The sequence below is a fragment of the Oryctolagus cuniculus genome, chromosome 8 (genome assembly GCF_051225735.1).
Source record: "Oryctolagus cuniculus isolate XC-2025 breed Fujian yellow rabbit chromosome 8, ASM5122573v1, whole genome shotgun sequence".
Taxonomy (NCBI): Eukaryota; Metazoa; Chordata; class Mammalia; order Lagomorpha; family Leporidae; genus Oryctolagus; species Oryctolagus cuniculus.
The window spans coordinates 126,852,967-126,880,303 of NC_142874.1; the positions used below are offsets into that span (position 1 = coordinate 126,852,967).

Here is a 27,337-nt window from a genome sequence, read left to right on the forward strand (position 1 = left end):
TGTGAGAAACAAAGAGTGACAAAAATATATATGTGTTAGTCAGCTTTTCATTACTAAAAAATACTAAAGTAAAATACATGAGCGAAGCTTGTTTTGAAGAGGCTTATTTCAGCTCATAGTTTTGGAAGTTCAAGTTCAAGATCTAGTGGCCTCATCATATAGGTGTGTGATGAAGGTGGCAATGGTAAAACATGGAGACTAGGCAGAGGAAGGATTATACTGCTAGTCAGGAAGCAGAGAGAGTGGTTGGGCTCAATTGACTTTTATAACCAACCTTCTCAACAGAACCACCTTCTCAGGGCATAGTCCCAGTTACCTAAGCACCTCTGACTGGGCCCCTTCCAAAAACCATGATTGAATCATTTCCAATCTCTTAGTACAATTAAATTATGACTTTCTGGTTTAAATGTCTGCATGAGTTTAGGATCCAAATCTTGTTCAAGTCATAGAAAGAAAATAAAATAATAATTTGAAATGTGCATGAAGATGGTTTTACTTTTGCATCCTTTCAGGAATTAGCAACCGCTTATCATGCCAAGGAAAGCCATTTGCCTTGGGTTAAATTTTATAATTTAAAATTTTAAAAAGATACGTTTATTTATTTGAAAGACAGAATTGAGGCCAGCACTGTGGCACAGCAGGTTAAAGCCCCAGCGTGCAACGCCGGCATCCCGTGTTGGGGACAGTTCAAGTACTGGCTGTTCTACTTTTGATCCAGCTCTCTGCTATGGCCTGGGAAAGCAGTAGAAGATGGCCCAAGTACTTGGGCCCCTGCACCCACGTGGGAGACCTGCAAGAAGCTCCTGGCTCCTGGCTTCTGATTGGCTCAACTCTGGCTGTTGCAGTCATTTGGGGAGTGAACCAGTGGAATGGAAGACCTTTCTCTCTGTCTCTACCTCTCTTTGTAACTCTTTCAAATTAATAAAATAAATCTTTAAAAAAAAAGGAAAGAAAAAAAGGCAGAGCTACAGAGAACGAGAATGAGAGAGAGAGAGAGAGAGAGAGAGAGAGCTAGAGATAGAGAGAGATCTTCCAATTGCTGGTTCACTCTCCAAATGGCCACAACAGCCAGGAGTAGGCCAGGCTGAAGCCAGGGTCCAGGAGCTTCTTCAGGGTCTGGCATATGGGTGCAGGGTCCCAAGCACTTGGACCGTCCTCTACTGCTTTCCTAGGTGATTAGCAAAGAGCTGTATCAGAAGTGGAGCCGCTGGGACTCAGACCAGAGTCCATATGGGATGCTAGTGCTGCAGACCATGGTTTTAATCCACTGAGCCACAGTGCCAGCCCCTGTAATTTAAATTTTGTAAGAGAAAGAAGCATCTTTAAAAATCCTAAGCAAAATCACTTTGTAGTTGAGAGAAGGCAACAATTTTTGAAATATAATCTTTGTCAAGGAACTGTCACTTCCAGAGTGAGTCCTGGACAAGAGCATTATATTCTTTTTATAGTGTAGAAATGCTCTTCCTTCCTTTTTAAAAATCAAACAAGACGGCTGCCTCAGAATATCAGGATATGAAGTAAGGTAAGTCAATACAGGTGGACACACAATTCTTGCTGATTTGCTGAAGTGTGGGGAGAAAGAGAGAAGCAGAGTTGGGGAAGGAAGTAGGATGCTTTCTCATGCTCCTTCTTCAGGTGGAAATCCAAGGTGAGTAGAGAGACAAAAACAGAAATGAGAACCTAAGAATGTTGGGACTGTGATAGCAAAGGGAAGCATTGAAATTTCAGGTAAAGCCATGTATGTGGCTTTAGCAAGTATAATATAGGCACATTGTTGTACATTTGAGGAAGAAAGGTATCTAGATAGATAAAACTGAGGCCTGGGGCAGATGCTGTGGTGCAGCGGGTTAAAGCTCTGGCCTAAAGCGTTGGCATCTTATATGGGTGCTGGTTCTAGTCCCAGCTGCTCCTCTTCCCATCCAGCTCTCTGCTATGGCCTGGGAAAGCAGTGGGAGATGGCCCAAGTCCTTGGGCCCCTGCACCTGCGTGGGAGACCCGGAAGAAGCTCCTGGCACCTGCCTTCAGATCGGCACAGCTCCAGCCATTGAGGCCATCTGGGGAGTGAACCAGCTGATGGAAGACTTCCCTTCTCTGCCTCTGTCTCTATCTCTCTCTGTAACTTTGTCTTTCAAATAAATAAATATTAAAAAAAAAAAACTGTGGTCAGTGGGGAGATGCAGAGGTGCTTAGAGGGCCGAAGAATTTATCGCAACCTGGCCTTAAATTGGTTGCAGAAAGAAGGGACAAGAAGCAAATAGCCAGGACTGACTGCCAGGGTGAGTGCTAGCATGGTACCTAAGCCAGATAGAACAAGTAACATCAAGGTTGACCAATTCAAGGACCAGACCAGAGAACAGCTCCTGGCTTCGGATCAGCGCGGTGTGCCGGCCGCGGCGGTCATTGGAGGGTGAACCAATGGCAAAGGAAGACCTTTCTCTCTGTCTCTCTCTCTCACTGTCCACTCTGCCTGTCAAAAAATAAAAAATAAATAAATAAATAAATAAATAATAAAGATACTAAAATTGTCTTAGATTTGGTCAGTGAGAGCCCCTTCAGACTGAATTCTGTACTTTGTCAACCTGTCCCTGTCATTATTTGAATAATTTCACTTATTTTGCCAAACCCTCATGACTTAATCACCTTTTCAGTGTCCGGTCACTCCACCTTATTGCTTTGAGGATTAAGTTTCCAACACATGAGCTTTTGGAGACGCTTTCAAACCATAGCAGTGCCTACAAGCATGCCTTGCAATAATGGAAGCAGTTCCATACTTAACTATTTCATTGGCCATTAGGAAGTAATCACAAAATCATTTACTATACAGGTGAAGAACACTCTAAAATGTACGACCATAGGGAACATTTTTCTTTTTTTTTCTTCAGCAGCTCAAAGGTATATAAATGAGACAGAAGAAATTTCTTGAAATGATTCAATATCTAAGTTCTTTCATCAATATTTTCACTGCTAACTTTCTATGAAGCTTTGGTTAAGTTACATAACTCTTGTATAAAGTGGGAATACTAGTGCTTCCTTTCTACATTTTGGAAGCTGTAAGACCTGATGGGATACATGCTGTCCTCACAGCTCTCTGGAAGTGAGCCATGAATAATGATAGTGGTGCTCACAGGCGTGTTAGATGACACCTCAATCGACCAGTTGTTATTTTTAGCACGGGTCTATGATTGGCTAAACAAAGATGGCATGTGACCAGTTTCAGATGGGCAAGAACCCTTTTGAAACCATGCCCCATCACTGACACAGACTTACAGTGTTAAGGCCTGGGAGAAGGAAGGTGACTCTGCAAGTCCTTTATTGATCTTGGATCTCTAAGGGAAGATTCTAGAGTGTTCTTTCCAGGGCCAACAACCGCCAGCCAAGGACGTAGATGTTATCCAATGACAGAACCATTTCAAGACTATAAACTACCAGGTATGGAAAACAATAGTTAAAGGGGTGAGTGCATAGTCTGGAATCCATTTGTTTTTCTGTTGTATTCCCTGTTGTATTTTCTTTTGTTGGAATTTTTTTTAATGTACTTCTTACACATGCATTTAAATTGTCTCCTGCTCAGTTTTTTCCCTCTCCACTAGAACTTTAAATGTTTAGAAATGTACCTAAATTGATCTCTAGTCAATTTAGAAATATTTTGAGAAGAAGGCCTCTTTTTTATATTTGAAGTTTAATTCAGTGTTTCTCAAAATGTGTGCCACAGACTGCCGGAGAATCTGAGACTTTTGGGGTTTCAAATCAAAACCATTTGCATACTCACATGAAGGCATCATTTGTGGTTTTCATTGTATCAACATTTGTGCTGATGGAGCAATCACAGTGCTGAGCAAAACTGCAAATCAAGGCATTGGCATCAAACTGCTCCAGGAGTCATTATGACAGTTGTCACTTCCCAGTCATCCAGAAAAATAAAATGCAGTTTCACTCAGAAATGTTCTTTTTTAAAAATAAGATTTTTATTTATAAAAATTTTATTTATAAAAATAAATTTATTTATTTATTTGAAAGGCAGAGTTACATAGAGGCAGAGAGAGGGAAAGAGAGAGAGAGAGAGAGAGAGAGAGAGAGGTCTTCCATCCTCTGGTTCACTCCCCAGATGGCTGCAATGGCTGGAGCTGCGCCAATCTGAAGCCAGGAGCCAAGAGCAACATCTGGGTCTCCCATGTAGATGCAGGGCCCAAGGGCTTGGGCCATCTTCCACAGCTTTCCTAGGCCATAGCAGAGAAGTGCATCATAAGTGGAGCTGTGGGGACTCGAACCGGCACCCATATGGGATGTCAGCACGACAGGCAGCAGCTTTATCAGCTAGGTCACATCGCCTGCCCCAGATTTATTTACTTATTTGAAAGTTACAGAGAAAAAGGAAGAGTCAGAGAAAGAAAGAGACTCTTCCATCCACTGGTTCACTTCCCAGATGGCCTCAACGTCTCAGGCTGGGCCAGACTATAGCCAGGAGCCCGGAAGTTCATTCAGGTCTCCCACATGGGTGGCAAAGGCTCAAGTTCTTGGACCATTTTCCAACTGTTCTCCCAAGTGCATTAGCAGGGAGCTAGTTCAGAACTGTAGCAGCTGGTTTTTAGTGCTCATATGGTATGCTGATGTCATAAACTGTGGCTTAACCTGCTGGACCACAACTCCAGCCCAAAAAATGTACTTGATGAAGTAGTACAAATTATTTATCACTTATTAAATCTTGAGTACAAATTGTTTTAGTATGCTGAGAGAAATCATGTATAAACATTTCTACTAAATGTTGCATTACAGTGGTCCACAAGGGAAGTTCTGTGTCTGACTTGAAAGCTGAAATTATGATTATCTGATATGCCACACCATGGTTGCTTTATAAAAAGGAACTGACAAACATTTATTTCAACATAATTGTCATTGGTAGACAATTCATGAAAAGTTAATGAGTGAATGTGTCCTTTCAAAGGAAAAAATAACAATTTGCTCTTAATGATAAAGCTCCCTAGTGAAAATCAGAATTTTGAAGTTAGTATAGTTCCTTGTGAAATCGGCAGCTTCTTAGTACTTGAAGCCTTTTATAACTAAACTGGTGTTAGCATTAGGATAGTTGAAAATGTATCTGATGAATGTGCCAAGATTTAGACATTCACATGATTTTGTGAAACAAATGAACCAATACTTCATTAACAGCTAATTCAGGATACTATAAAATTATACATGATAAAAAATCATTCAACATGTGATAGTGACTGATGGATTTTAATAAAAGAAAATATAAAAATATTATTATATGGCTCCAGATTCAACATTACAACTAAAATTTGAAAAACTCAAATTTTAAACTAGAATCAAAGAATGTTTATAATTGTTTGGAAAGATCCTCCAAACATTCCTTCTTCTCTTCTAACTACATATCTACATGGGACAGAATTTTCTTAAACTACTTTGTTGGAAGCAACAAATTGCATTCCTCTGAATTTAAAAGCAGGCACATATAAAATGTATTCTCAATTTTTTGAAAACATTTTGAAAATAAAAATATTCCTTATACACAATGGTTTAATATAATATTCAGCAAGTAAATATGTTAAATGACTTCTTCAAAATTTGTAATTTGATGCATATTTATAAATAGCCTGCCTAAGCCATAGTCCTGAGACTGAAATTGTTGAGTATGCTGTCTCAATTCTTTGTAAAAATGAAACCAGTCACAACAGAACTATGCCAAAATAGGGTACTAGTTTATTAACCTCAAAATTATGTTAAAAATATATAAGCCCACAAAAAGTTCCTGTTCTTTTTTCATTCAGGGACACAGTCCATGACTCATCTAGCTTGGTGATGATGCATCTAATGGCTGTGCAGATCTGGAGCTTTCAAAAGGGTGATGCCAGTGCTCTGGGTAGTACTTGATCATTTTAATTAATACTTCTTTCCTGGCCTAAGGTATTTAGCAGTTTAGTTCTTTCTGCAATCACATTGAGGGTCTCTAACAATATATATTTTTTGATGATCACCATTTTGACCCTAATACGAGCAATTATGGGATTTTCATAGATCAGGTGATTAGTCATAGACCTACAATTTTTTAGAAGAGTAAAAGTTGTCCAAGATGTTATAGTGCAAATTTTATTTTGGCAGAGATGAAAACAGGGGCCCATTGGAGGATAGAAAACAGATAAGGTTGGCCGGCGCCACGGCCCACTAGGCTAATCCTCCACCTGCGGCGCCGGCACCCCGGGTTCTAGTCCCAGTTGCTCCTCTTCCAGTCCAGCTCTCTGCTGTGGCCCAGGAGTGCAGTGGAGAATGGCCCAGGTCCTTGGGCCCTGCACCCGCAAGGGAGACCAGGAGGAAGCACCTGGCTCCTGGCTTCGGATCAGCACAGCACGACGATGAAGCAACGGAAAAGGGAAGACTTTTCTCTCTGTCTCTCTCTCTCACTCTCTAACTCTGCCTGTCCAAAAAAAAAAAAAAAAAAAAAAAAAAAAAAAAAAAAAAGACAAGGTCAGTAATATAACTGATTTGGGAACTGGAATCTGCTTTCCTCATCAATTACTCTTTTACCTGCACTTCTTATTCTATATAACTCTCCACTTTGTAGCACATGTAATCTTTGATCTTGAGTGAAAAATATTAGATTACAATGCTATAGCAACTCTATAGATCTAACCAAATAATCTTTGAAACTTCCAGCTATTCCTTTGACCCACTAGACAGGACATGAATGTAAGCAAATTTAATACTGCAAATTAAATTTAGAATGCTAGTTTAATTTTCCAGATAATGCTGGCTTAATTGCACTTTTTTATTATATATGTATATATACATATATACCATATAAATGTGATTATTTAGGTAATACTGCTTTTTCAACTACAGAACTGAAAGACTATAACTAAGAAACATTTGATGAGCCATGATATGAAACTTTATAAAGTCTCTATCTAAAGGACCACTGCAGCATTGTAGCTTCCAGGATTTCCTGTGTTTCTTCTTTCACTTGATTGTTGTTTTCCACCCATTTTCTTCTCTTTTGCCTCTGCTACTCCTCTTTTCTTCTCTACTCATCATCTTCCCCATTCTCAAACCTAATATGAATTTTCATATTTGAAAAAAGTTACATTAGTTAAATTGTTGATTGCCAATTGTCACACATAAAAATCATGTTTAAACTTGCATAAATATCTCATGTCTCTTTCTTTTGTATTTTCCACACATTTTACAGTACTTTATCTTCTTTTTAAAATGGGTAGTTTTCTCCTCATGGGTCTTAGACATTTCTTAATGTGAATACTGGTTAGATTATATAATTTTTGCTCTTGTAATGGACTTTATTATCACTTACAGTTGGCTAATACTTATAAAGTTATTATATTTGGCATATTTACATTTTCTATCGAGTCACTTTAAAACATTTCATCAGACAAACAGTTTCCTTCTTAATTAGTCTGGGTTCTCTATGGAGAAAACCACATTGTCTGCAAGTAGTGTTTTCAGCTGCCAGACTTCAGTAGTTAAATGTCCCATTATAATTTCATACATATCATACTATATCATGAGCATATACAAAACTGTTGAGTAATAGTTAGATACCTCATTTTAACAGTGTCGAAAACCATGGCTCAGAGAAAAGGTAGCCTATATTAACATTAGCTAGTAAAATACACAACATATGCATATTAATCTGTAAACTGTAATTACTACAATTCCTACTGAAACAGATTTAGAGTCATCTTTTAACTTGATATAAAGTAATTATATGTCATTCATGTAGAACCAAGAATAAATCACCCTCTTTTAAATTTTTACCGAAGGGTATTTTTTAAATTGTAGTTGTGTATAATAAATTTCTAGAAATAATATAATGATCAACTGCCTTTTTACAACTGGTCTTTACTCTAAACCAAACAGTAGATAAGAAAGAATAATTTGTAATATTTGAAATGTATCATTAAGCATAAACGTCTCATCTCTTTGTTAATTAGGCATCTAACTATAGCTTTCATGAAGAAATCCTGACCAGCAAATATTGCATCATGACAGATTTCATTCATGAATTACAGGCATAAAGTCACTCCTCCAGTAACAGGTACTTGAATTATGCATAGATAGTGAAAGAGATAACCAAAGAATGAGTATACTCACTAGAGATGAATGAAACAAAACTCATGGCTTGGAAAGGAATAGAGATTATTGAACTTCAGCATTATGAGAATTTGCAATTGAATACAAAATTTGCCAGAAGTATATTTTAGAGCTTGAGTAGAGAGGTGGGGGAGAAATTGAAAGGTGGTTCTCAAGTGAGGGCCAGATCTGGGAGTGGAAACTTCAAAGAGTAAAAATGGGGAGTCTTTGGGCTGCCCATTCCTCAGCATGGTTATTGGCTTTTGTGTCCCATTATCTTTGGTGTCTGCCTACTACTAAATGAGGGCAAGGAAAGTAAATGAGATCCTTCATTTCTGCTTCCACCCCTCAATGTCAGAAGTCAGATTTAGTTTCACTTCTCAATTACAGCTACTTCACAGCATCTTAAAGAAACTATTTACTTCATTCTAGATCTTGCTTGGTAATTCTACTTTGAATGCCTAAGGATTAAATTAGAATAATATTTTTCAAAATTCGTGCTATGTAATCAGTAAAGATGACTTTTGTGAAAAGTGTGTATGTGTGTCTGTGGCATACTCTGCTGGATGTAAATGAATGATTTCTGTAGAACATAGAAAAAAAAAAAGTTGTGCTAAGATGGGTCAGAATCCTCATGTTGACCAGGAAAATCCTAATTCCCGGAAAGATAGCTTCAGAGCAATGATGTAGGAGGTATGGTGGGGGCGGGGTGTCAATGGGTGTAGTCTACTCTCAACAGGGAGGAACATTGTATCAATGATGTTTAGAATGGTTGGTGCATGGTAATCATAGTAACTACATTACCTTCAATAAATTTCCTTTGTTTTTAAATTCCTTATAGACAATATAACCCTTTATTTCCTACATGCAAAATATGCTACTTTTCCAAGACTTAGTATGTCATTGCTTTATAGCAGCAGTGGATGTCAATACACATCAGAGTTAGTCTCTTTATCAAGCTATGAATATGTATAGAAGCTCCTACAAAAACCTAAATCTGTCATCAATAAAACATGGAAATTATTTAAAGGAATTTTATTTTGTATTGTAAGATGCCTTTTTTAGCAGTTATGGGAGAGAAAAAGTCCTTAAAGAGTTATAGAAAACTAAAAATGCAATTTTTAAGCATGGAGAGTTATTTTTTATTTCTAAGGTCAACGTAAAAGAGGAAAATAACAGTTCCAACTTCTAGATATTATGTAAAGCATAAATAGGAATTATAATTTGGAATGGAATAAAACAAATCAGCCAGTAAGTGTTAATTGACAACCTAAAATGGGCATTTCCTATACACTAGAAGACATCTATGAAGCAAAAAAAAATTTTTTTTTGCTCTTTAAGATTTCAAGTGCAATTGAAGAGACAAAGCAAGAATATATAGAGCACTGGTTAGTAATACAAAGCTGTATCTCATTAAAGTCTAAACTGTGTGTCATGGATTACAAGATAGAAAAATCTACTAGAGGAGGCTCTAAGAGTCTGAGAATAATTTGTTAGCACCACTAAATTATCGATAACGTAATGTTTATTGAGTGATTACTTTTTGTTATATAATGTTCCAAGTCATCTACATTCATTATTTCATTTGCTACTCGAATCTCTTCCAAAAGATATACACTATTTTCATCTTGCTTTTACTGATTAGGACACTGAGGCACAGAAAGTTTAAATGACTTGGCCAAGGTGGCATAGTTAGGAGCAAAGCAAAGATTTGAGTCCATGCAGTCTGTAACCAGAAGGGCACTTTGAACTGCTATCCTAAAGTGTCAGAGATTTCACTAAGGAGGTGGTAATTGGGTTGGGCTTTTGTAAAGTGTTACATTTGAGTGAGAGAAAATAATAGGGAGGACACCCCAGTGAGAAGAAGGCTATGGTCAGAGAAGAGAATGTACAAAGTTACAATGAGTCACAGACTTTAAAGATGACAAAGTTTAATTACACATGAAGGTTCATGAAGATAGCTATGTATCATGGGAAATGAGGTTAGGATGAGTTTGATTCTTAGAGGAGTTTGAATTTCATTGAGCCTGTTCTTGATGAAAGACAACATACAAAGCCATTAAGAGACTGTTTTTACTACTAACGCTTCCTTGCAAGCATTTGGGGGGGTGAGCCAGTGATGGCAGACCACTGTCTTTATCTCTCTCATGAAAATAAAATAGAGTAATATTTGAAATAGTCAAAATATCTCAGTTACTCTTTCAAGGTTTCCTTCCAATGTGGCTTTAATTGCCTAAGTTAACTGAATTTTATCCTCAGAAAATTTGTATTCATACAATTTCTGAAATCACACTTTCCATAAAAATTATAGCATTCTACATCCAAGTCTAAGTAGCTTAAATTGGTATGATAATACCATTTAACCATTTAATAGAAAGTATTAGTCAAAAGTTATAAGGCAAATTTATAGTTGTCCAAGGAATGAATCGTATGATAGCATTCTCCTATACATCACTTGGCAATTACCAGAACAAATTTAGTCCATGCTTGAAAAAGTTAACAATTCCAGAAGCAAATAATACATAATTTTATACCATTTGCAAATGCTCAGTTGGAGAGAATATCTTAGTTCCATATTATTTACTAAAGAGCAAAAGGATCAAACTATTTCTTAACCTGATTATTATGTTGAAATGTTTTCTAAGTGTCTTCTCCATGTGGACCATATGTTTTGAGCAAAAGTGTGGTCTCCTAGTGATGTATCCTATATTTCATGGAAGAAAATGAAAAATCAAACCTGTTTTACATTGGGTATCCAAGAGGTAGAATCTGAATTAAAATGATGACTTTTCTCATAGTTGCTGTTACTTACTAAAATTCTTGAGACTCAGGTATGATAGTACCTAAATAGAGCTGAAAGAACAATGGGAGAGCACTGGATGATTTGTAGCTGTGAACACAGTTTAACAAAAACTGGACTTCTGTTTCCAGAACCTCTCATGAGTCCTTTGGCTTAGGTGTGTCTAATATATAAAATAAAGCACTGGGTAAAGATTCCTTTGTCCTTGTCTCCTATATCTCCTCCCTTTTGAGATAAATATGGAGTGTAATGAATTATGAAAATGTACAAACTTACTGTGTCTACAAAATATTCTGTAGATTCATATTCATACTTGTCTTACTAAGCTTTTACAGAGACTAAAGATATTACTATTTGTCACAATATGAAATGCAAGGTAAAAATGAATGAAAATAATTCAAATATAGAATGAAATAAAACAATGTGAATATTCACAGTGAGGAAATGTTGCTTCTTTGGCTTCTCAGACTCTTTGCTGTGTTAATCAGCTATCCTCCAATAACAGTTTGTATTTCTACTAACATCACATACTCACTGTATTTGTTTGATATTGTTCTTTGCTCAATTGTAAGGTCCTTGCAAACAGAAATTAAACTTGGTGAATACTGTGCATTCAGCACTTAGCACACTGTCATATAGTGGGTTATCAATAAATATTGTTACTGACTAAAAGCACAGCTAAATGAAATGTTGACTCATAATTCTAAAAGAATTATTAACTTGAATATTTCTAAAAATGGCAATGGTTTGAGTAGTTTAGATGACCACATGGATTCATGACTATACAGATATAATGGTTCAATAATTAGAGATAAACACATGCAAAAATATATTTACTATATATGCATTTGGATGTGCAACCATGTATGTGTGCAACATCTAAATGTAGATCTTCATTTTCTCATTAGGATTTTGTGACAACTGAACCATTTGGCCAAGAAAATGTTTCTATTGTGGTCTGGATTGTCTTCCACTTTTCTTGCTCCACTTTCCCTCCCCTCTCTATTCTCCTTCTTCATTGCTTTTCTTTTTTTCCTACCTTTCCTTTTCCTGCTTGATTTTCTTTTTCCATTTCTCCTTCTCTACTTCTCCTATTCTCTCTCCTCTTCCTAATTTTCTTCACCTTATTTCTTCTTTTGTTGTCCAGGTTATTTAGTTTTATCCACAGAAGGTAGTACAGTTGCAAGCATATTATAAAAAAAGACATAAATGGAAGAAAAAAGTAAAGAAGGAAAGCATAGTACAAGGGTGTATGCACCATCAAGACTACCCTGAAAATCTGCAAATATCTTTCCCACATGGAGGAATCATTGTCCCTGTGCACCTTCTCCCTGAGGCTTCAAGATAAGGATCAACCATCAAGAAAGCAAGAACCATTTGAGCAACAGATTTTTGCACTAATGGCTCCTATACACTACACATAGGCTACCAGAATGCAATCAATCAACATAATCTCAAATGTCATCTGTCTTGATGGTTCCTAATAAGTTATATATCATAGCATATATTGTGAATCTGAAGTGTATGATAGATCCAAGATGTATGTTATGAAAACCTATGTATATCTTCTAAAATTTTTTTAACAAAAATGAAGTTTTAATTTAGTTTTCCACAAACTTTTTTTTTAACTTTTATTTAATGAATATAAATTTCCAAAGTACAGCTTATGGGTTACAATGGCTTCCCCCGCATAACGTCCCTCCAACCCGCAACCCTCCCCTTTCCCACTCCCTCCCCCCTTCCATTCACATCAAGATTCATTTTCGATTCTCTTTGTATACAGAAGATCAGTTTAGCATACATTAAGCAAAGATTTCAACAGTTTGCTCCCACACAGAAACATAAAGTGAAAAATACTGTTTGAGTACTAGTTATAGCATTAAATCACAATGTACAGTACACTAAAGACAAAGATCCTACATGAGGAGTAAGTGCACAGTGACTCCTGTTGTTGACCTAACAAATTGACACTCTTGTTTATGGCATCAGTAATCACCCTAGGCTCTTGTCATGAGCTGCCAAGGCTATGGAAGCCCTGTGAGTTCACCAACTCTGATCATATTTAGACAAGGTCGTAGTCAAAGTGGAAGTTCTCTCCTCCCTTCAGAGAAAGGTACTTGATGACCTGTTCTTTCCCCTGGGGTCTCACTCGCGGAGATCTTTCATGTAGGTTTTTTGTTGTAGTTTTTTTTTTTTTTTTTTTTTTTTGCCAGAGTGTCTTGGCTTTCCATGCCTGAAATACTCTCATGGGCTTTTCAGCCAGATCTGCATGCCTTAAGGGCTTATTCTGAGGCCAGAATTCTGTTTAGGACATCTGCCATTCTACGGGTCTGCTGTGTATCTCGCTTCCCATGTTGGATTGTTCTCTCCCTTTTTTATTCTATCAGCTAGTATTTGCAGACACTATTCTTGTTTATGTGATCCCTTTGGTTCTTAGTCCTATCATTATGATCAATTGTGAACAGAAATTGATCACTGGGACTAGTGAGATGGCATTGGTACACGCCACCTTGATGGGATTGAATTGGAATCCCCTGGTATGTTTCTAACTCTACCATTTGAGGTAAGTCAGCTTGAGCATGTCCCGAATTGCACATCTCTTCCCTTTCTTATTCCCACTCTTAAATGAGCTTGTGCAACCAAAATTTCATGACAATTTCAATATACCAGACTGAGATATTTCAGTGGACCCTGAATCTAACCCAAATCCTGAAATTATCTATCATCAATCTACTATCTATCTACCTGCCTACCCAATCACCTATCCATCCATTCACCTATCCCTCTATCTAGAACAAAACATCTAGAGATGTTATCTTCATTATTTAGAGATGACATTCAGTTCTATCATCCAGACTCCCTAGCTTTCTGATCATATTTCTTTTTATTTATTTTCCTGGAAGAGATTAGAGAAAGAAAGGATTTTCTTTTTGGACATCTCTGACATAGCTTTTCTTATTAAACAGTTACCTCCCTCTATTCTAAAAAGCAACCTAGCTCTATGCCTACAAAACATTGCCTTCAGTTCACAAATCCAATGAAGAAATACTCTATGTCTTAGATTAGTGCCAAAGAATTCCTGTGGTTATATCCTGTGGCTCCTTTCACACCTTTGCTGACTCAATTACAGGGAAAAGTATCAGCTGCTCCATTTCCAGCTAGCACCCTCATTATGTTTTTAGGAAAATACCCTAGGTGATCAAACAGATAATATTATGAGACTACTGAAGGTTAGAAATAAATTGCTCCAGGAAATAAACAATTAAATTGGATAAAAGCATTTCAGCAAGACTCAGTGTGGTGAAATGAGAAGGCCATGCCAAGATGGCCACTGGCAAGCAAGCATCAGTTACTCAGGAATGGCTTCAAAACCCATCTGGCAACGGAGCCTTCCTGGCAATGCTCTGTGATTGGTTAAGGCATGAACCACTCCTTGACCGGATTGGCTTCCTTGTTTATATAAGCTGCTGTACCAACTGAAATAAATGAGTCTGTGGGCTGCTCACCTCTGGCCTGCTTTCACTGGACTCCCGGGGCCTGTGTGGTGACACCGCGTCTCTTACCCCCACCACGCTCCTCCTCTCAGAATGAATCCACAGCAACAACTTAGTACAAAGCTTCAACCTGTGGGCCAGCAAGTTGCCACTTGTCCCTCTGACAGTAAATGGTGCACAATAAGAAATTCAGAAAATATATCATGGCTCTATGACAAAGTGAATCCTGATCAGAAAGAAAGGCAGTGATAACTCCTATAGTCTAGGAAATGCACCAGTTCCTGGGGAAGAATATGCCTGGAAAACTGGATGCCTTTACATGGAAGATGAAGTTAAAAACCCAGATGCAGAGTCTCCAGTTCATAAGCTTGATGTAGGGAAATCATTGTGAAAGAAATGCAATCTCACCTTTAGCATGATGATGTAAGTGTACTGTTCAGAAAGGTTTTCAAGATGGTATTTTTTTGTGTGTTTTGTTTGTTTTTCTGATGGTGAATTTGGCTAATCCTTGTTCACTGGATATTCCAATGATCTCAGACATTAATTATCTATCTATTCTTTCTGAAGATGGATACTGTCAGTGAAGGCTCAGGGAAAGTCTTCTTGAATCACTTTGGCCATTTGTGATTTTGCCATTTGATTTTGATGTTATCATCATATTCAGAGGATAATTTTAATGTTATATTTTATGGTAGAAGGATCCTTGGCATTACAAAGTATGTTATTTTATTTTTTCCTTTATTACATACCCTAGGCTCTAGCTTTCAAGCTGCTTATCAGGTTAGGTACCAGACTCAATTTTTCTTTTTAAAGTTAGCAAGTGTTAGTCATTAGATACAGGTTATTACATACAGCCCTAGAAACACACATTCTTAGACTTCCTCAACCACATGAAAAAAGTTAACACAGATGTTATTAAGTCCTTGTCTAATAGACCTAGACCTTTTAGAGAACCAGTGTTGAAAGCATGATTTTTTAAAAATTAATTTATTTATTTGAAAGCCATAGTTACAGAGAGCCAGAGGTAGAGAGATAGAGACAGAGACAGAGACAGAGAGAGATCTTCCATCCGATGGTTCACTCCCCAACTGGCCAAAACAGCCAGAGCTGTGCCGATCCAAAGCCAGGAGCCAAGAGCAACTTCTGGGTCTCCCACGTGAGTGCAGGGGCCCAAGGACTTGGGCCATCTTCTATTGTTTTCCCAGGCAACAGCAGAGAGCTGGATTGGAAGTAGAACAACCAGGACTCAAACTGGCACCCATATGGGATGCTGGCACTGCAGGAGGCAGCTTTATCTGCTATACCACAGCGCTGGCCCTGAAAACATGATTTTGAAAACAGATAATCTATAAACTATGGATATATTACTGAGTACAATAAAGCGATTTCCAGAAATTTGCCTTAAAATTAATTAAGTGTTCTATTACAATAGAAATTACTGAAGAAAGGCAACAAAAACAAAAAAAGACAAATGGGATTGCATCAAGCTAAGTTTCTGCACAGCACAGGAAAAATTCAACAAAATGAAAAGGCAACAAACACAATGAGATAAAATATTTGTAAACTATACATCTGATAAATGATTAATACCCAAAATATATAAGAAGCTCAAGAAACTCAACAGCAACAAAACAGACAATCAGCTAAGTAATGTGCTAAGGATATTAACAGACATTTTTCAAAGGATAAAATACATTTGGTCAACAGACACATGGGAAAAATGCTCAGGGTCACCAGCTATGAGGGAAATGCAAATAAAACCTACCAAGTCAGAATGGATATAATATCCAAATCAAAAAACAACAAATACCGGTGAAGAAATGGAGAAAAAAGTCCCATAATACACTGTTGGTGAGGATGTAAACTAGTACAAACATTGCGGGAGACAAACTGGAGATTTCTGAAAATTTTTGACCCTGCTATCCCATTCCTGGGAATTTACCCAAAGGAAATGTATAATGGAATATTACTTAGCCATAATAAATAATGAAATACCATCTTTTGCAACAAAATGGATGAAACTGGAGACCATAATGCTAAGTGAAATAAGCCAGACCCCCCCCAAAAAAAAAGACAAATAACATATGTTTTCTCTGATTTTGGTAGCTAATATAGAAATTACCCCAAAAAAGTAATGTATATGAGTGAAATTGACATTTTGAGATGTGATTATTGTTTATAGTCTTTCTCTATACTCCTGCAGAATAGTGGTGTTTCTACTTTCTAGTTATTCAATTATTTATTTAGGGAAGGATTAAGTCTGTGATTATAAAGTAAATTGAAAGTATGTTATCACAAAAATCATGAAATATGTTCTCCTTATATAAATTTTAAAAATGGTGAGCTTTGAGGGCAAATATGAAGTATATTTACTCTTGCCCATAAAAAATAGAAACTCCTTTTTCCAAAGGGTCAAACAATTTATACATACAATATTTTCCAATAACATCCCCTAAAGAAAGAAAATAAATGGCTATTTGATTAATGGGAATATATTTTCATCAGTGCTGCTGATGTTAGTCTATTCAATATGTTAGCACTATTCTTTTTTCATAGCTGCAAAGATTTTAGGAAAACTTAGCTACATGACAGTTGGATCACAAAGTATAAAGAAGTGAACTCTACAAATAAAAATGTTAAAATATATTTTATAATCATTATAAAGTAACTTACTAAATAGCAATATTTTCAAATACGAAAAGTATTGAAATTTGGTAATATTTTTCAGTTGTGAAAGTTTTTAGGGTATCAAAATCAATAGCTTCTTCATTTTTTATTTCACTTGATTAAACTACATATTGGCAAAATAGAGATCCCCCAAACCATGAGGAATTTATTCAAAGAATCATCTGTTTTACTTCCTGCAATTTCACCGTACTGGTTGAAACTGATAGATACATTTGGTAGCGAGTATTACAGGTACTTGCCAGCAAGGATATTGTTTTCGTACTTTATATCTGAGTTATAATAGAATATGTCTCCAACTTTGAAAATGATTATAATGAAGTAAACTATTTATATTCTATTTATAGTGATAATGTAAACGTGATTTCTTTCTCTTATCTGTGAAATAGATATTTTGATTTAAAACAAAGTCTCTAAAATGAAATAGTTAGGCTCCCTGCCAATGTAACTGGGAAAGTAGTGGAAGATAGCCCAAGTACTTCAGCACCCTGATCCAGAAGAAGCTCCTGGCTCCTTTTCATCAGCCCAGCTTCGACTGTTCCCCGCCATCTGGGGAGTAAACCAGCGGATGGAAGACCTTTCTCTCTGTCTCTCCTTCTCTCTGTCTGTAACTTTACCTCTCAAATAAAAAAACCAAAAGGTTAATTTATTACAATACCTACAATTATAGAAAAATATCTCTAATTTTTTAATAGAGTCAATCCTAAAAGCTATAGTTCTCCCTTCTTTCCTTTGATTATGGACAATCAGAAGCACAATTAATTTGGGAGTTTCTTAACTTTCCTCTTGATGTCCTGGTATCATGTCATCATATTGTTGACTTTTCCACATTGACCTTTTGCATAATACACTAATTGTCTTGTGACATAATAAATCAATCAGCACTTCAACCGTAGAAACCAGTGCGGTACCTACTCCAGGTGGCAACATGTGTTGGAGGGTTCTAAGAACCAAAGAAATAAAATTTACATGCAATAATTTTACTTTTATGATACAAATTACTAATCCCTAACAAACCTCACCATAAGTTAGCCAACCTTGTGAAAACTATTCTTTAACAATCCTCATATGCTACATTGGTTAGAACATAACAGATCAATTATTCTATTATTTCTTACAATTAAAGGTAAGAATTACTGACAATACATTGCTGAAAAGAAAGCAATGTAACATAAAAGTTTGGAAAATACCACATTTTAAGTCCATGGAAGACAATTGACAACGCACTACTAATTCTAGAGGGAATGAATACAGAGTTTGAGAGACTAAACTACCTAGCATTTTTCAGGGTTTTATTATGTGCCAGAAACTGTTTAAGTACTTTAAACCTATTATCTCATTTAAACTAGATACAACCAGTATCTCCAATTTACACATGGAGAAACTGAGATGTAGAAAGGCTAAGAATATTCTCAAGTTCACATTGGTAATTAGTGACAGTGCCAGGAACCAGATCCAGACATCTTCTTCAAGATGCTGTTATACTGCAACCCCACCTTGAAAAAGACATCAGCTCAGAGAGTAAAAGTGAGCTAGCTTACATTTACATTGAAGCAGAAGAAGGGGGAAAAACAAAAACAAAGAAATGCCATCTTTAAAACCAAGTACAAAATAACTTTAAATATTGACCCAATAGGAAAAATTCTTGAGGGAGACTGTTAAATTTCTATTTTTTAGCTTTTAAAAATGAAATAGCTTCTACCACCATCTTTAGCTGTTTAAATGTGTTTAAAACATATATTTCTATATCTCAAATTTCTCTTCCCCAAGTCCTATAACTTAATAAGAAAATGATAATTTTATTAACAAAGACAAGAAATGCATACACAGCTCTTATCTCCTTCTTGATTCCTCAAAGCTGATTCATGTACTAATGTGGATGAGCTTCTTGTATTTCCTCCAGTTCTTTAATATTTCCTTCCTAATTTCCTCCAGTTAAGCCAAAGAGTTTATCTTCTTCTGTGTTATTATTTGCTCATATAAAGGATTGAAATCATTTTTATGATTTTTAGTAAATAAGGATTATGAAAATACTAATTTATTAATGAGGAATATTTCAAGTAAATGTTAAACCCATCTTAAAGGAATATTTAAATAACATTAATTTCAATAGCTCAAGTGCTTCTGTAGCTAAACTATATTACTTGACAGTGAAAATAATAATGAGTTATATTCATACACTGAAACTTATATAATTTTTCTAGTACCCTTTTGTTAGATTTTGAAATATTTTACTTCAGATAAAAAAATCAATGCTCCAAAAAGTTACTTTTGCTAAGTTAAAATGATATTATCAGTATAAAGTGAATGCTAATTTTTGTGAATTACTTATTTTTATCACTACTTTTTTTTTTACTTTTAAATATTTAATGAATATGAAACGATCACATACCAAAACACACAGCACACAGCTAACGCAATGCTGAGAGGGAAACTTACAGTACTAAATGCCAACTTTAGAAGTGAGGAGAGAGCTAAAGAATCAGATGTAAAACACCCTCAATAAAATATTGGCAAATCACATCCAGTATATCACTACTTTTTTAAAAATATTTATTTATTTATTCGAAAGTCAGAGTTACATAGAGAGAGAAGAGGCAGAGAGAGAGATGTCTTCCATCTGCTGGTTCACTCCCCAGATGGCCGCAATGGCCGGAGCTGCACCGATCCGAAGCCAGGAGCCAGGAGTTTCTTCCGGTTCTCCCATGTGGGTGCAGGGGCCCAAGAACTTGGGCCATCTTCTGCTTACCCAGGCTATTGCAGAGAGCTGGATCTGAAGTGGAGCAAGCCAGTGCGTTAACCCATTGCGCCACAACGCCGTCCCCAATCACTACTTAAAATTATACTGTCATGTATCTTTTTTACATTGTTGATATTTATTCAAACTGCTTTTTTCCATTTGTTAAATGTCTTGGAAAATATATTTCCTATTAATGCTTTATTATGATGTTATAATTTTTTAAACTTTTATTTAATGAATATAAATTTCCAAAGTACAGCTTATGGATTACAATGGCTTTCCCCCCCATAACGTCCCTCCAACCCGCAACCCTCCCCTTTCCCACTCCCTCCCCCCTTCCATTCACATCAAGATTCATTTTCAATTATCTTTATTTACAGGAGATCAGTTTAGCATACATTAAGTAAAGATTTCAACAGTTTGCTCCCACACAGAAACATAAAGTGAAAAATACTGTTTGAGTACTAGTTATAGCATTAAATCACAATGTACAGCACACTAATGTTAAGATTGAATTTATTATATATTTGTACTATTTTAGCAAAGGTACTCTGTGAATAAAAGAAATGCATGTTTATAGCTTTTTTCTTTTGTTTCTTTAGTATTTCCTGATTGTGAACCCTTTGAAATTGTAATATCTATCCTGTAAATTTATTGATCTCAGAAGGTCATACATTCAGACTAAAATCTCTGAATTGAAAGGAAATATTTATATATAAACACTGGAGAACTCACACCACAAAGATGGACCACGGTATTCCTAAGAATGAGAAAGTGGGAAAGAAGGTTTAGGTTTTTTTGGTTTATTTCTTATTCTCCTTTTAGTGCCTTTTTGAGGGTAAATAAGCTCTTTCAATAAAATCTATAATTTTCAACACTAAAATGGATAGAATTAGAAAAAGCTCCTACAGTCCTGCCTTCCTACTTGTGAGGAAAGTTAAGTCCCGACAAATTGAACTGCTTGCTTATGACCTCCCCACCAGGGCTTCCGAGACGGGGTTCCTGGGTCCGTAGACAGGTGTGGTCCCCTCTACCACACCTCATGATTCCCTCACAGGGAAGACATGAGCATTTCCCATGAATAAGCAAGAAGAGTCATCTCTGGCTCTAGTGGAGTTTTTGCCCTTGGTTTTTTTGTTTGTTTGTTTTTGAATTGGGGCCACACCTCAATGCTGATCATACCTCCCCAACCGGAAAAGTATGGCCTTCTGAGTCATGGGTAGTTGCTCGCTCTGAGCACTCTATCGCTTGGAGCTTCTCTAGGCAAATATTGCCGATTACTTCATTGTGTGTAGCCAGATGGCACAAAACTGATCATGTTCTTATCGGGCTGTATCAAGACCGCAGACTTCAGTCACTTAACCTGTAGGACTTGTTCCCTTTCTTGTTGCCAATGCCTGTCATTATTTTTATCCTCCCAGCCCTGACCTGGCTGATAGAGATCAGATGGTGACTGAATAGAAGCTGCCCCAGTCCTGGGTCCATGATGTACGCGTAAGTACTGTTTTCTCACTAAGGGCTGTCAGTGGGGACAGAAGTTTACCACTGCACTGCTGTGACGTGCAATGCAGATGCTGGCTGATATCGATTGCTTTAAAATAACTTCTGCATGTGTTTGAATTTTATTTTGTTGTTTTTTGAAAAGTAATATTTTTTAAATAAAAGGGGTTAATATATGGTCCTTTCTAAATAATAGCAATACAAATTACATGAGTAATAGGTTGACTATATTATATTTAAAAACTTTGAAAAGCCCATGTTTCAAAGAATAAAGTGTTAACATACTTCATTTAATTTATTTCATATGTTTAATAACATGGTTAACATTTTTATGCATGCATTCCATATAATCAAATTAAATTTTAGATGAGAGTGAATTAGAATTTGTGTTTTTAAAATGTAAATAAATGAAAGTATAGTAACAATGGATTTATTGCAAATTTCACCTTATTGAAATGATTAAAATTAAAATACTCATATGTAAATATTTGTTAAATTAACAAAATATAGACTATATGTGACATTTGTCATAATTGAGCATTGATTAATTATTGAATTTAAGGTAAAGAAGGGTGTATACATATTTATATTTATGTAAATTTAGGCAACTGTCTTATAGGATCAGAAATAAATAGCTGATCGCTCCTTGGCCTTTTGACTAAGATCAAGTGCAGAAATGAATAGTTGACATTTGATGAGTGACTTCATTCAAACTCCTGCTTAGTTTTAACTTGTTTCTCAAAGAGATTCTTAATCGCAATGAATTTCTCACTAGTTCTGTGCTGACTGATGTTTCAGACTTAATCACGGTCTTGTGATAATCTCCAATTGTTCAGTCATTTGCTTTTTGTCTTCAATTAAATAAAATACTTTAAGCCTGTAGGCTCTGACGCTCTTAAATTATGAATGTTCTTGCTCTCTCTAGTTTACTTTCGAGTAACAGTATGAGACTGAGGAAGACAGTGCATTTCATACAGAGATTTTCCTAGTGACCTTTCACAATATCATCATATATCATGTTACCTGTACTTGTTAAATATGAGAGTATGTACTTATTATTTATCAAGACAGAACAAAACAAAATATGCAATAGAAAAAACTCGTTTTTATGTTTAATAAAGATTCATATAAAATATTATACCAATTTCACTTTTTAAAAAATTAGCAAAGAATTTATTCTGTCATACCCATTTATTTCAAAAGTTTGGGGCATGACTTTTTTTTGTTTGTTTGTTTTTGACAGGTAGAGTTAGACAGTGAGAGAGACAGAGAGACAGAGAGAAAGGTCTTCCTTCTGTTGGTTCACCCCCCAAAATGGCCATTACGGCCAGCACACTGTGCTGATCAGCATGGGAGACCAGGAGAAGCCAGGTGCTTCCTCCTGGTCTCCCACGCGGGTGCAGGGCCCAAGGACTTGAGCCATCTTCCATTGCCTTCCCGGGCCACAGCAGAGAGCTGGACTGGAAGAGGAGCAACTGGGACTAGAACCTGGGGCCCCAACCAGGACTAGAACCCGGAGTGCTGGTGCTGCAGGCAGAGGATTAGCCAAGTGAGCCGCGGTGCTGGGGGCATGACTTTTTAAAATTTATTTACTTTTTACTTTTCATTTTTACTTGAAATTCAGAGGGATAGAGATAAGGGATGGGGAGACAAAGAAAGAGAGTTTTTCTGATTCACTCCCCAAATTCCCACAAGAGCCAGGGCTGGGCCACATGGACGAGAGAGACTCATGTACATTAGTCATCACTTCTTTCTCCCAGACTGTGCATTAACAGGAAGCTGAATCAGAAGTGGAGCAGCTAAGATTCCAACCAGGTGCTCCCACACAGCATCTAACCAGTGTGCCAACCATCTGTTCCATGGTGCGACTTTTTTATCAGCCTGGTCCTCTTCTTCCAAATTTATATCATCTTTATTCACTCACATTTATACTCCTAAAGCTCCTTACAGATATATGAAATTTCTATATTGAAGCATTGTCAACTTTAATTCAGAGTATAGTTTTGAGGATTTTCAGGATCCCTTCCAATAGGATCCTAGACCAGTATCATATTTAAGATGGAAGGTTAGAGGGTTCATTGAATTCATTAGTAAAAGCCTTTTACCAAAGCAATCTGGGATCACAAGAATGAATGAGTCTTTCTCATTGTGGTGAAGTAGAAAGAGAGCAGCATGATATTTGGGTGTGTTCTATACTTCTATACCCAGCTTTAGACTCACTTGTTTGGACTTGTCACTTACCTACTAAGACTAAGCCTCTATCTATAAAATGTGCAGAGTTTACAGAGAACTAAACAAGGTAGGAGATCTTGTCATTGTCAGTGTACCATGGAATCATTTTTGTGGGTAAGCATGTAGCTATTTTTGGTTTACTAATTATTTGATTTATTTGGGCATTATTAAGTTTTGCTTTATTCTTTGCTATATTTAAGTGGAATTGAAATAGTACCTGACAATAATTTTGTTATATTTTTACTACATCTCAAGTTCTAAGTATTATATAGAGGAGTTGTTGTTTTGGATATATGAATATTCCCTGTTGCTATAGGTTATGGGAAATATTTTTAGACTATTGCACTAGAGAATCCTAAAATCCTTCTGAATGCTTAATTCTATGATTTCAAACAATCAATAGCTAATTGATATGGAGAACATTAAGACACTTGGTAATCTTTTATATTATCCCAAGAGTAGATTATTAATCTTGGTTTACTGATCCCTTTATTTGGTGCTCTATACAAGTGAGGCAGAGATAAGAGAGATGGTTTCCAGCTAGTAGATATCTTACTGGCAAGAGGCAAACCAAGAGGTTACACTCCGATGACACAATCTGATAAATATGAAAAAAAGAAGTATTACTCTGGAGCTTCCCACTCAATCTCAGAAAAGCTTTCATGAATATGTAATGATTGAGAGAGGAGGAAGTATTTAAAGAAGAAAGGACATATTCTAGGCTCAAAGGACTTAACACTTCCAAAAGTCATGAGGCTTGAAATACACTCCCCAGTACATTCTGGAAATTGTCAGATGAAACTGATGTGATTGACAAGTGATTGATCTGCCTATGGACATCCTTTTGTACCAGATTAAAGTCTCTGATTTTATTATGAGAGTTGAGTAAAAATATGGGCAGGATGGAGAAATGATGAGATTCACAATTTGGAACCATTGACAACAGCGCACTCTGTCACTCCATTGCCATCTGAGTCCAGGTAAAGAACTCAATGAAGTGAAGGGCAGAGAGATTCTCAGGCACATGCTGATTCTCCTGCCTACAGCCAATGCTCCTACCCACATTTGGTGAAGCCCTCTAGTCTAATGTCAAATTCTGATAGAAGTTACTATGAAATTTGTCTCTTACCATTACATCTTAATTATTCCTGTCATCCTCTTCAATCTTGCATCACACACTGTGTATATTTCTGTTGACACTTCTCTACCTGGATGTTAATTATTTGTTTTCAATTGTGTCTCCACTGTTCAACAGAGAGTTCTCTGTATTCCAAAGACATTGTCTGTCCCACAGTGGACTCTCAATATTTGTGTGTTGACTTAGGATCACAAATGAGTAAAACCAAAGGACAGGTGCTGAGAAAAGAGGAAAGGCCAGGAGTAAATAAAAATGTTCAGTTTACTCTTCTTTACAAATCTATTAAAGAAGGTCCATAAGAAATCTGAGACACAGTAATTCAAAAAGTAAACAAAAAGCTAAAGAGTGGAGAGAGTTTATTCCAAGTAAATTTGTGGCATGATGCTAATGGAGACTTATTGTTGATGAGATGAAAGTGCTAGATAAGTGCTCAGAATAGGTTTTAAAGCTGCATTGATCCACCAGTTCAACAAATACTTATACTAGCTTATACTGTACTAGTAAGCATCACACACACATATAGATACAAATATGCCTATGCATCTATTACATAGATGTACACCTGTATGTTGTGTGTATATATCCTGTGTGTACACATATATCTCTCAGATACACAGAAACAAACATAGACATAAACAGATATGAGAAAACAAACATGTTCACTACTTTTACTGTGTTTGCAATCTCAAGAAACAGGCATAACAAATAGACATGAATTATCAGTATGATAAGTATGAGGTAAATGTATTGAACTGCTAGCTATTAAAATGTTTAAAATTTATTTATTTATTTTTATTTGAAATGGAGAGAGAAAGAGAGAGAGAGAATCTTTCCTCTGCTGATTCACTCTCCAAATGCTTGAAGCAGCCAGGGCTGGACCCAGCTGAAGCAGGAGCTCAGAAGTCTTTCTGGGTTTCCCAAGCGGATGGCAGAGACCCAAGTGCTTGATGCATCATCTGTTGTTACCAGGAAGCATATTAGCAGGAAGTTGGATCAGATTAGAGGTGGGAGAAAAAGTTCAGGGACTCCACTAAGGGATGTGGGTGTTTCAAGTGATGGCCTAATCTACTGCAGCACCATGCCCACCCCACTGTTAGCTTTTTTAAAAAGTAGCTATTAAGTTTATATGATAACACTTTATGATCTATTTTTCTTTATTGGAAAATAAATGAAGCTCAAATTTGTGAAATGTATTTTGAAAACATTTAATACTGAGAGAGTTCCCCACTATGCTTTAGAGAACACAGGTGAAGCTGTAAATAGAATCTTAACTCTACAAAAATCTTTTTTTTAAAGATTTTTATTTATTTATTTGAGATGTAGAGTTACAGAGAGTGAGAGGGATAGACAGAGAGAGGTCTTCCATCCACTGGTTCACTCCCCAAATTGGTGCAACAACCAGAGCTGCGCCAATCAGAAGTCAGGAGATTCTTTCAGGTCTCCTGCATGGGTGCAGAAGCCTAAGCACCTGGGCCATCTTCTACTGCTTTCCCAGGTGGTAGCAGACAGCTGGATCAGAAGAGGAGCAGCCTGGACTAAAACTGGAGCCCATATGGAATGCTGGCACAGCAGGCGGAGGCTTAACCTTCTGCGCCACAGCACCGGCTCCTACAAAGAGCTTAACACTAGGAAGATGTAGGAGATTGGGCTGATATTTGGCCTAGCAGATAAAATGCCCATGTCCCATGTCACAATGCATTGTTTGATACTTAGTGCTGCTTCTGATTTTAGCTTCCTGCTAATGAAGACGCTGAGAGGCAGCAATAAAGACTCAAGTGGTTGGGGCCTTGCTGCCCATATGGGAGACCTGGACTGAATTCCTACTTTCCAGCTTTGGCCTGGATATGTTGGGCATTTGGGGAGAAAACCAGTGGATCGGAGCTCTCCCTCTCTCTATCTCTCTCCCTATCAACTAAATACATTAAAGATTTTTTTTTTAACATGGGAAGGTTGCATGAAAATCAATATCTTGATCAAGAAAATAGTCTATCTTTAAAAGGGATATTTTATCTCTGTAGTATCGTCAATATTATGTCTTTGGAGTACCATGGAGTTAGGTGGTTGGCATGATAGATGTATATTTAGGGACAAATAAAAAGAAAGATTCTATACTCTTGAATGATATAATCATGATAAATCTTCATTATTTGTTTTGAAGCATTATAAACTCTTGGTAGTTCAGGAACATTCACTTTCAAAATTGGTAGTCAAAATCCAATTCAGACAAATTAGAGATGTTTAGAACAGACGGTTGTTTTGGATTCTATGCATCATGTTTTTCAGTAGTGTCAGAACACAACTTTGGTCCCACTTGTTCCCTGTAGTTGCCAATATTTAAAATGTATTGATTTGTCTAACTTTGTAGCAAAGTGTTTTAAATTTTGTAATTAATTTTTATTATTGCTCAAAATTTGAAAACAGTCTCCTTCGAGGCATTCAACAATTTGTAAAACTTTGCCAAGACAGGCCGGCGCCGCGGCTCACTAGGCTAATCCTCCGCCTAGCGGCGCCGGCACACCGGGTTCTAGTCCCGGTCGGGGCACCGGATTCTGTCCCGGTTGCCCCTCTTCCAGGCCAGCCCTCTGCTGTGGCCAGGGAGTGCAGTGGAGGATGGCCCAGGTGCTTGGGCCCTGCACCCCATGGGAGAC

At 36.8% G+C, this 27,337-nt stretch overlaps 1 protein-coding gene across 1 annotated transcript in view; it reads left to right on the top strand.

Moving 5' to 3' along the window:
- The first annotated feature begins 3,257 nt into the window (after window positions 1-3,257).
- The window catches only part of LOC103350787 (transmembrane serine protease 11F), an 81,368-nt gene continuing 57,288 nt past the window's right edge, over window positions 3,258-27,337 (top strand). The window contains exons 1-2 of the mRNA XM_008267796.5: window positions 3,258-3,429; window positions 21,241-21,313. Of these exons, the coding sequence (XP_008266018.1) occupies window positions 21,303-21,313 (11 nt within the window). The 5' untranslated portion in view covers window positions 3,258-3,429; window positions 21,241-21,302. The remainder of the gene's footprint in view (window positions 3,430-21,240; window positions 21,314-27,337) is intronic.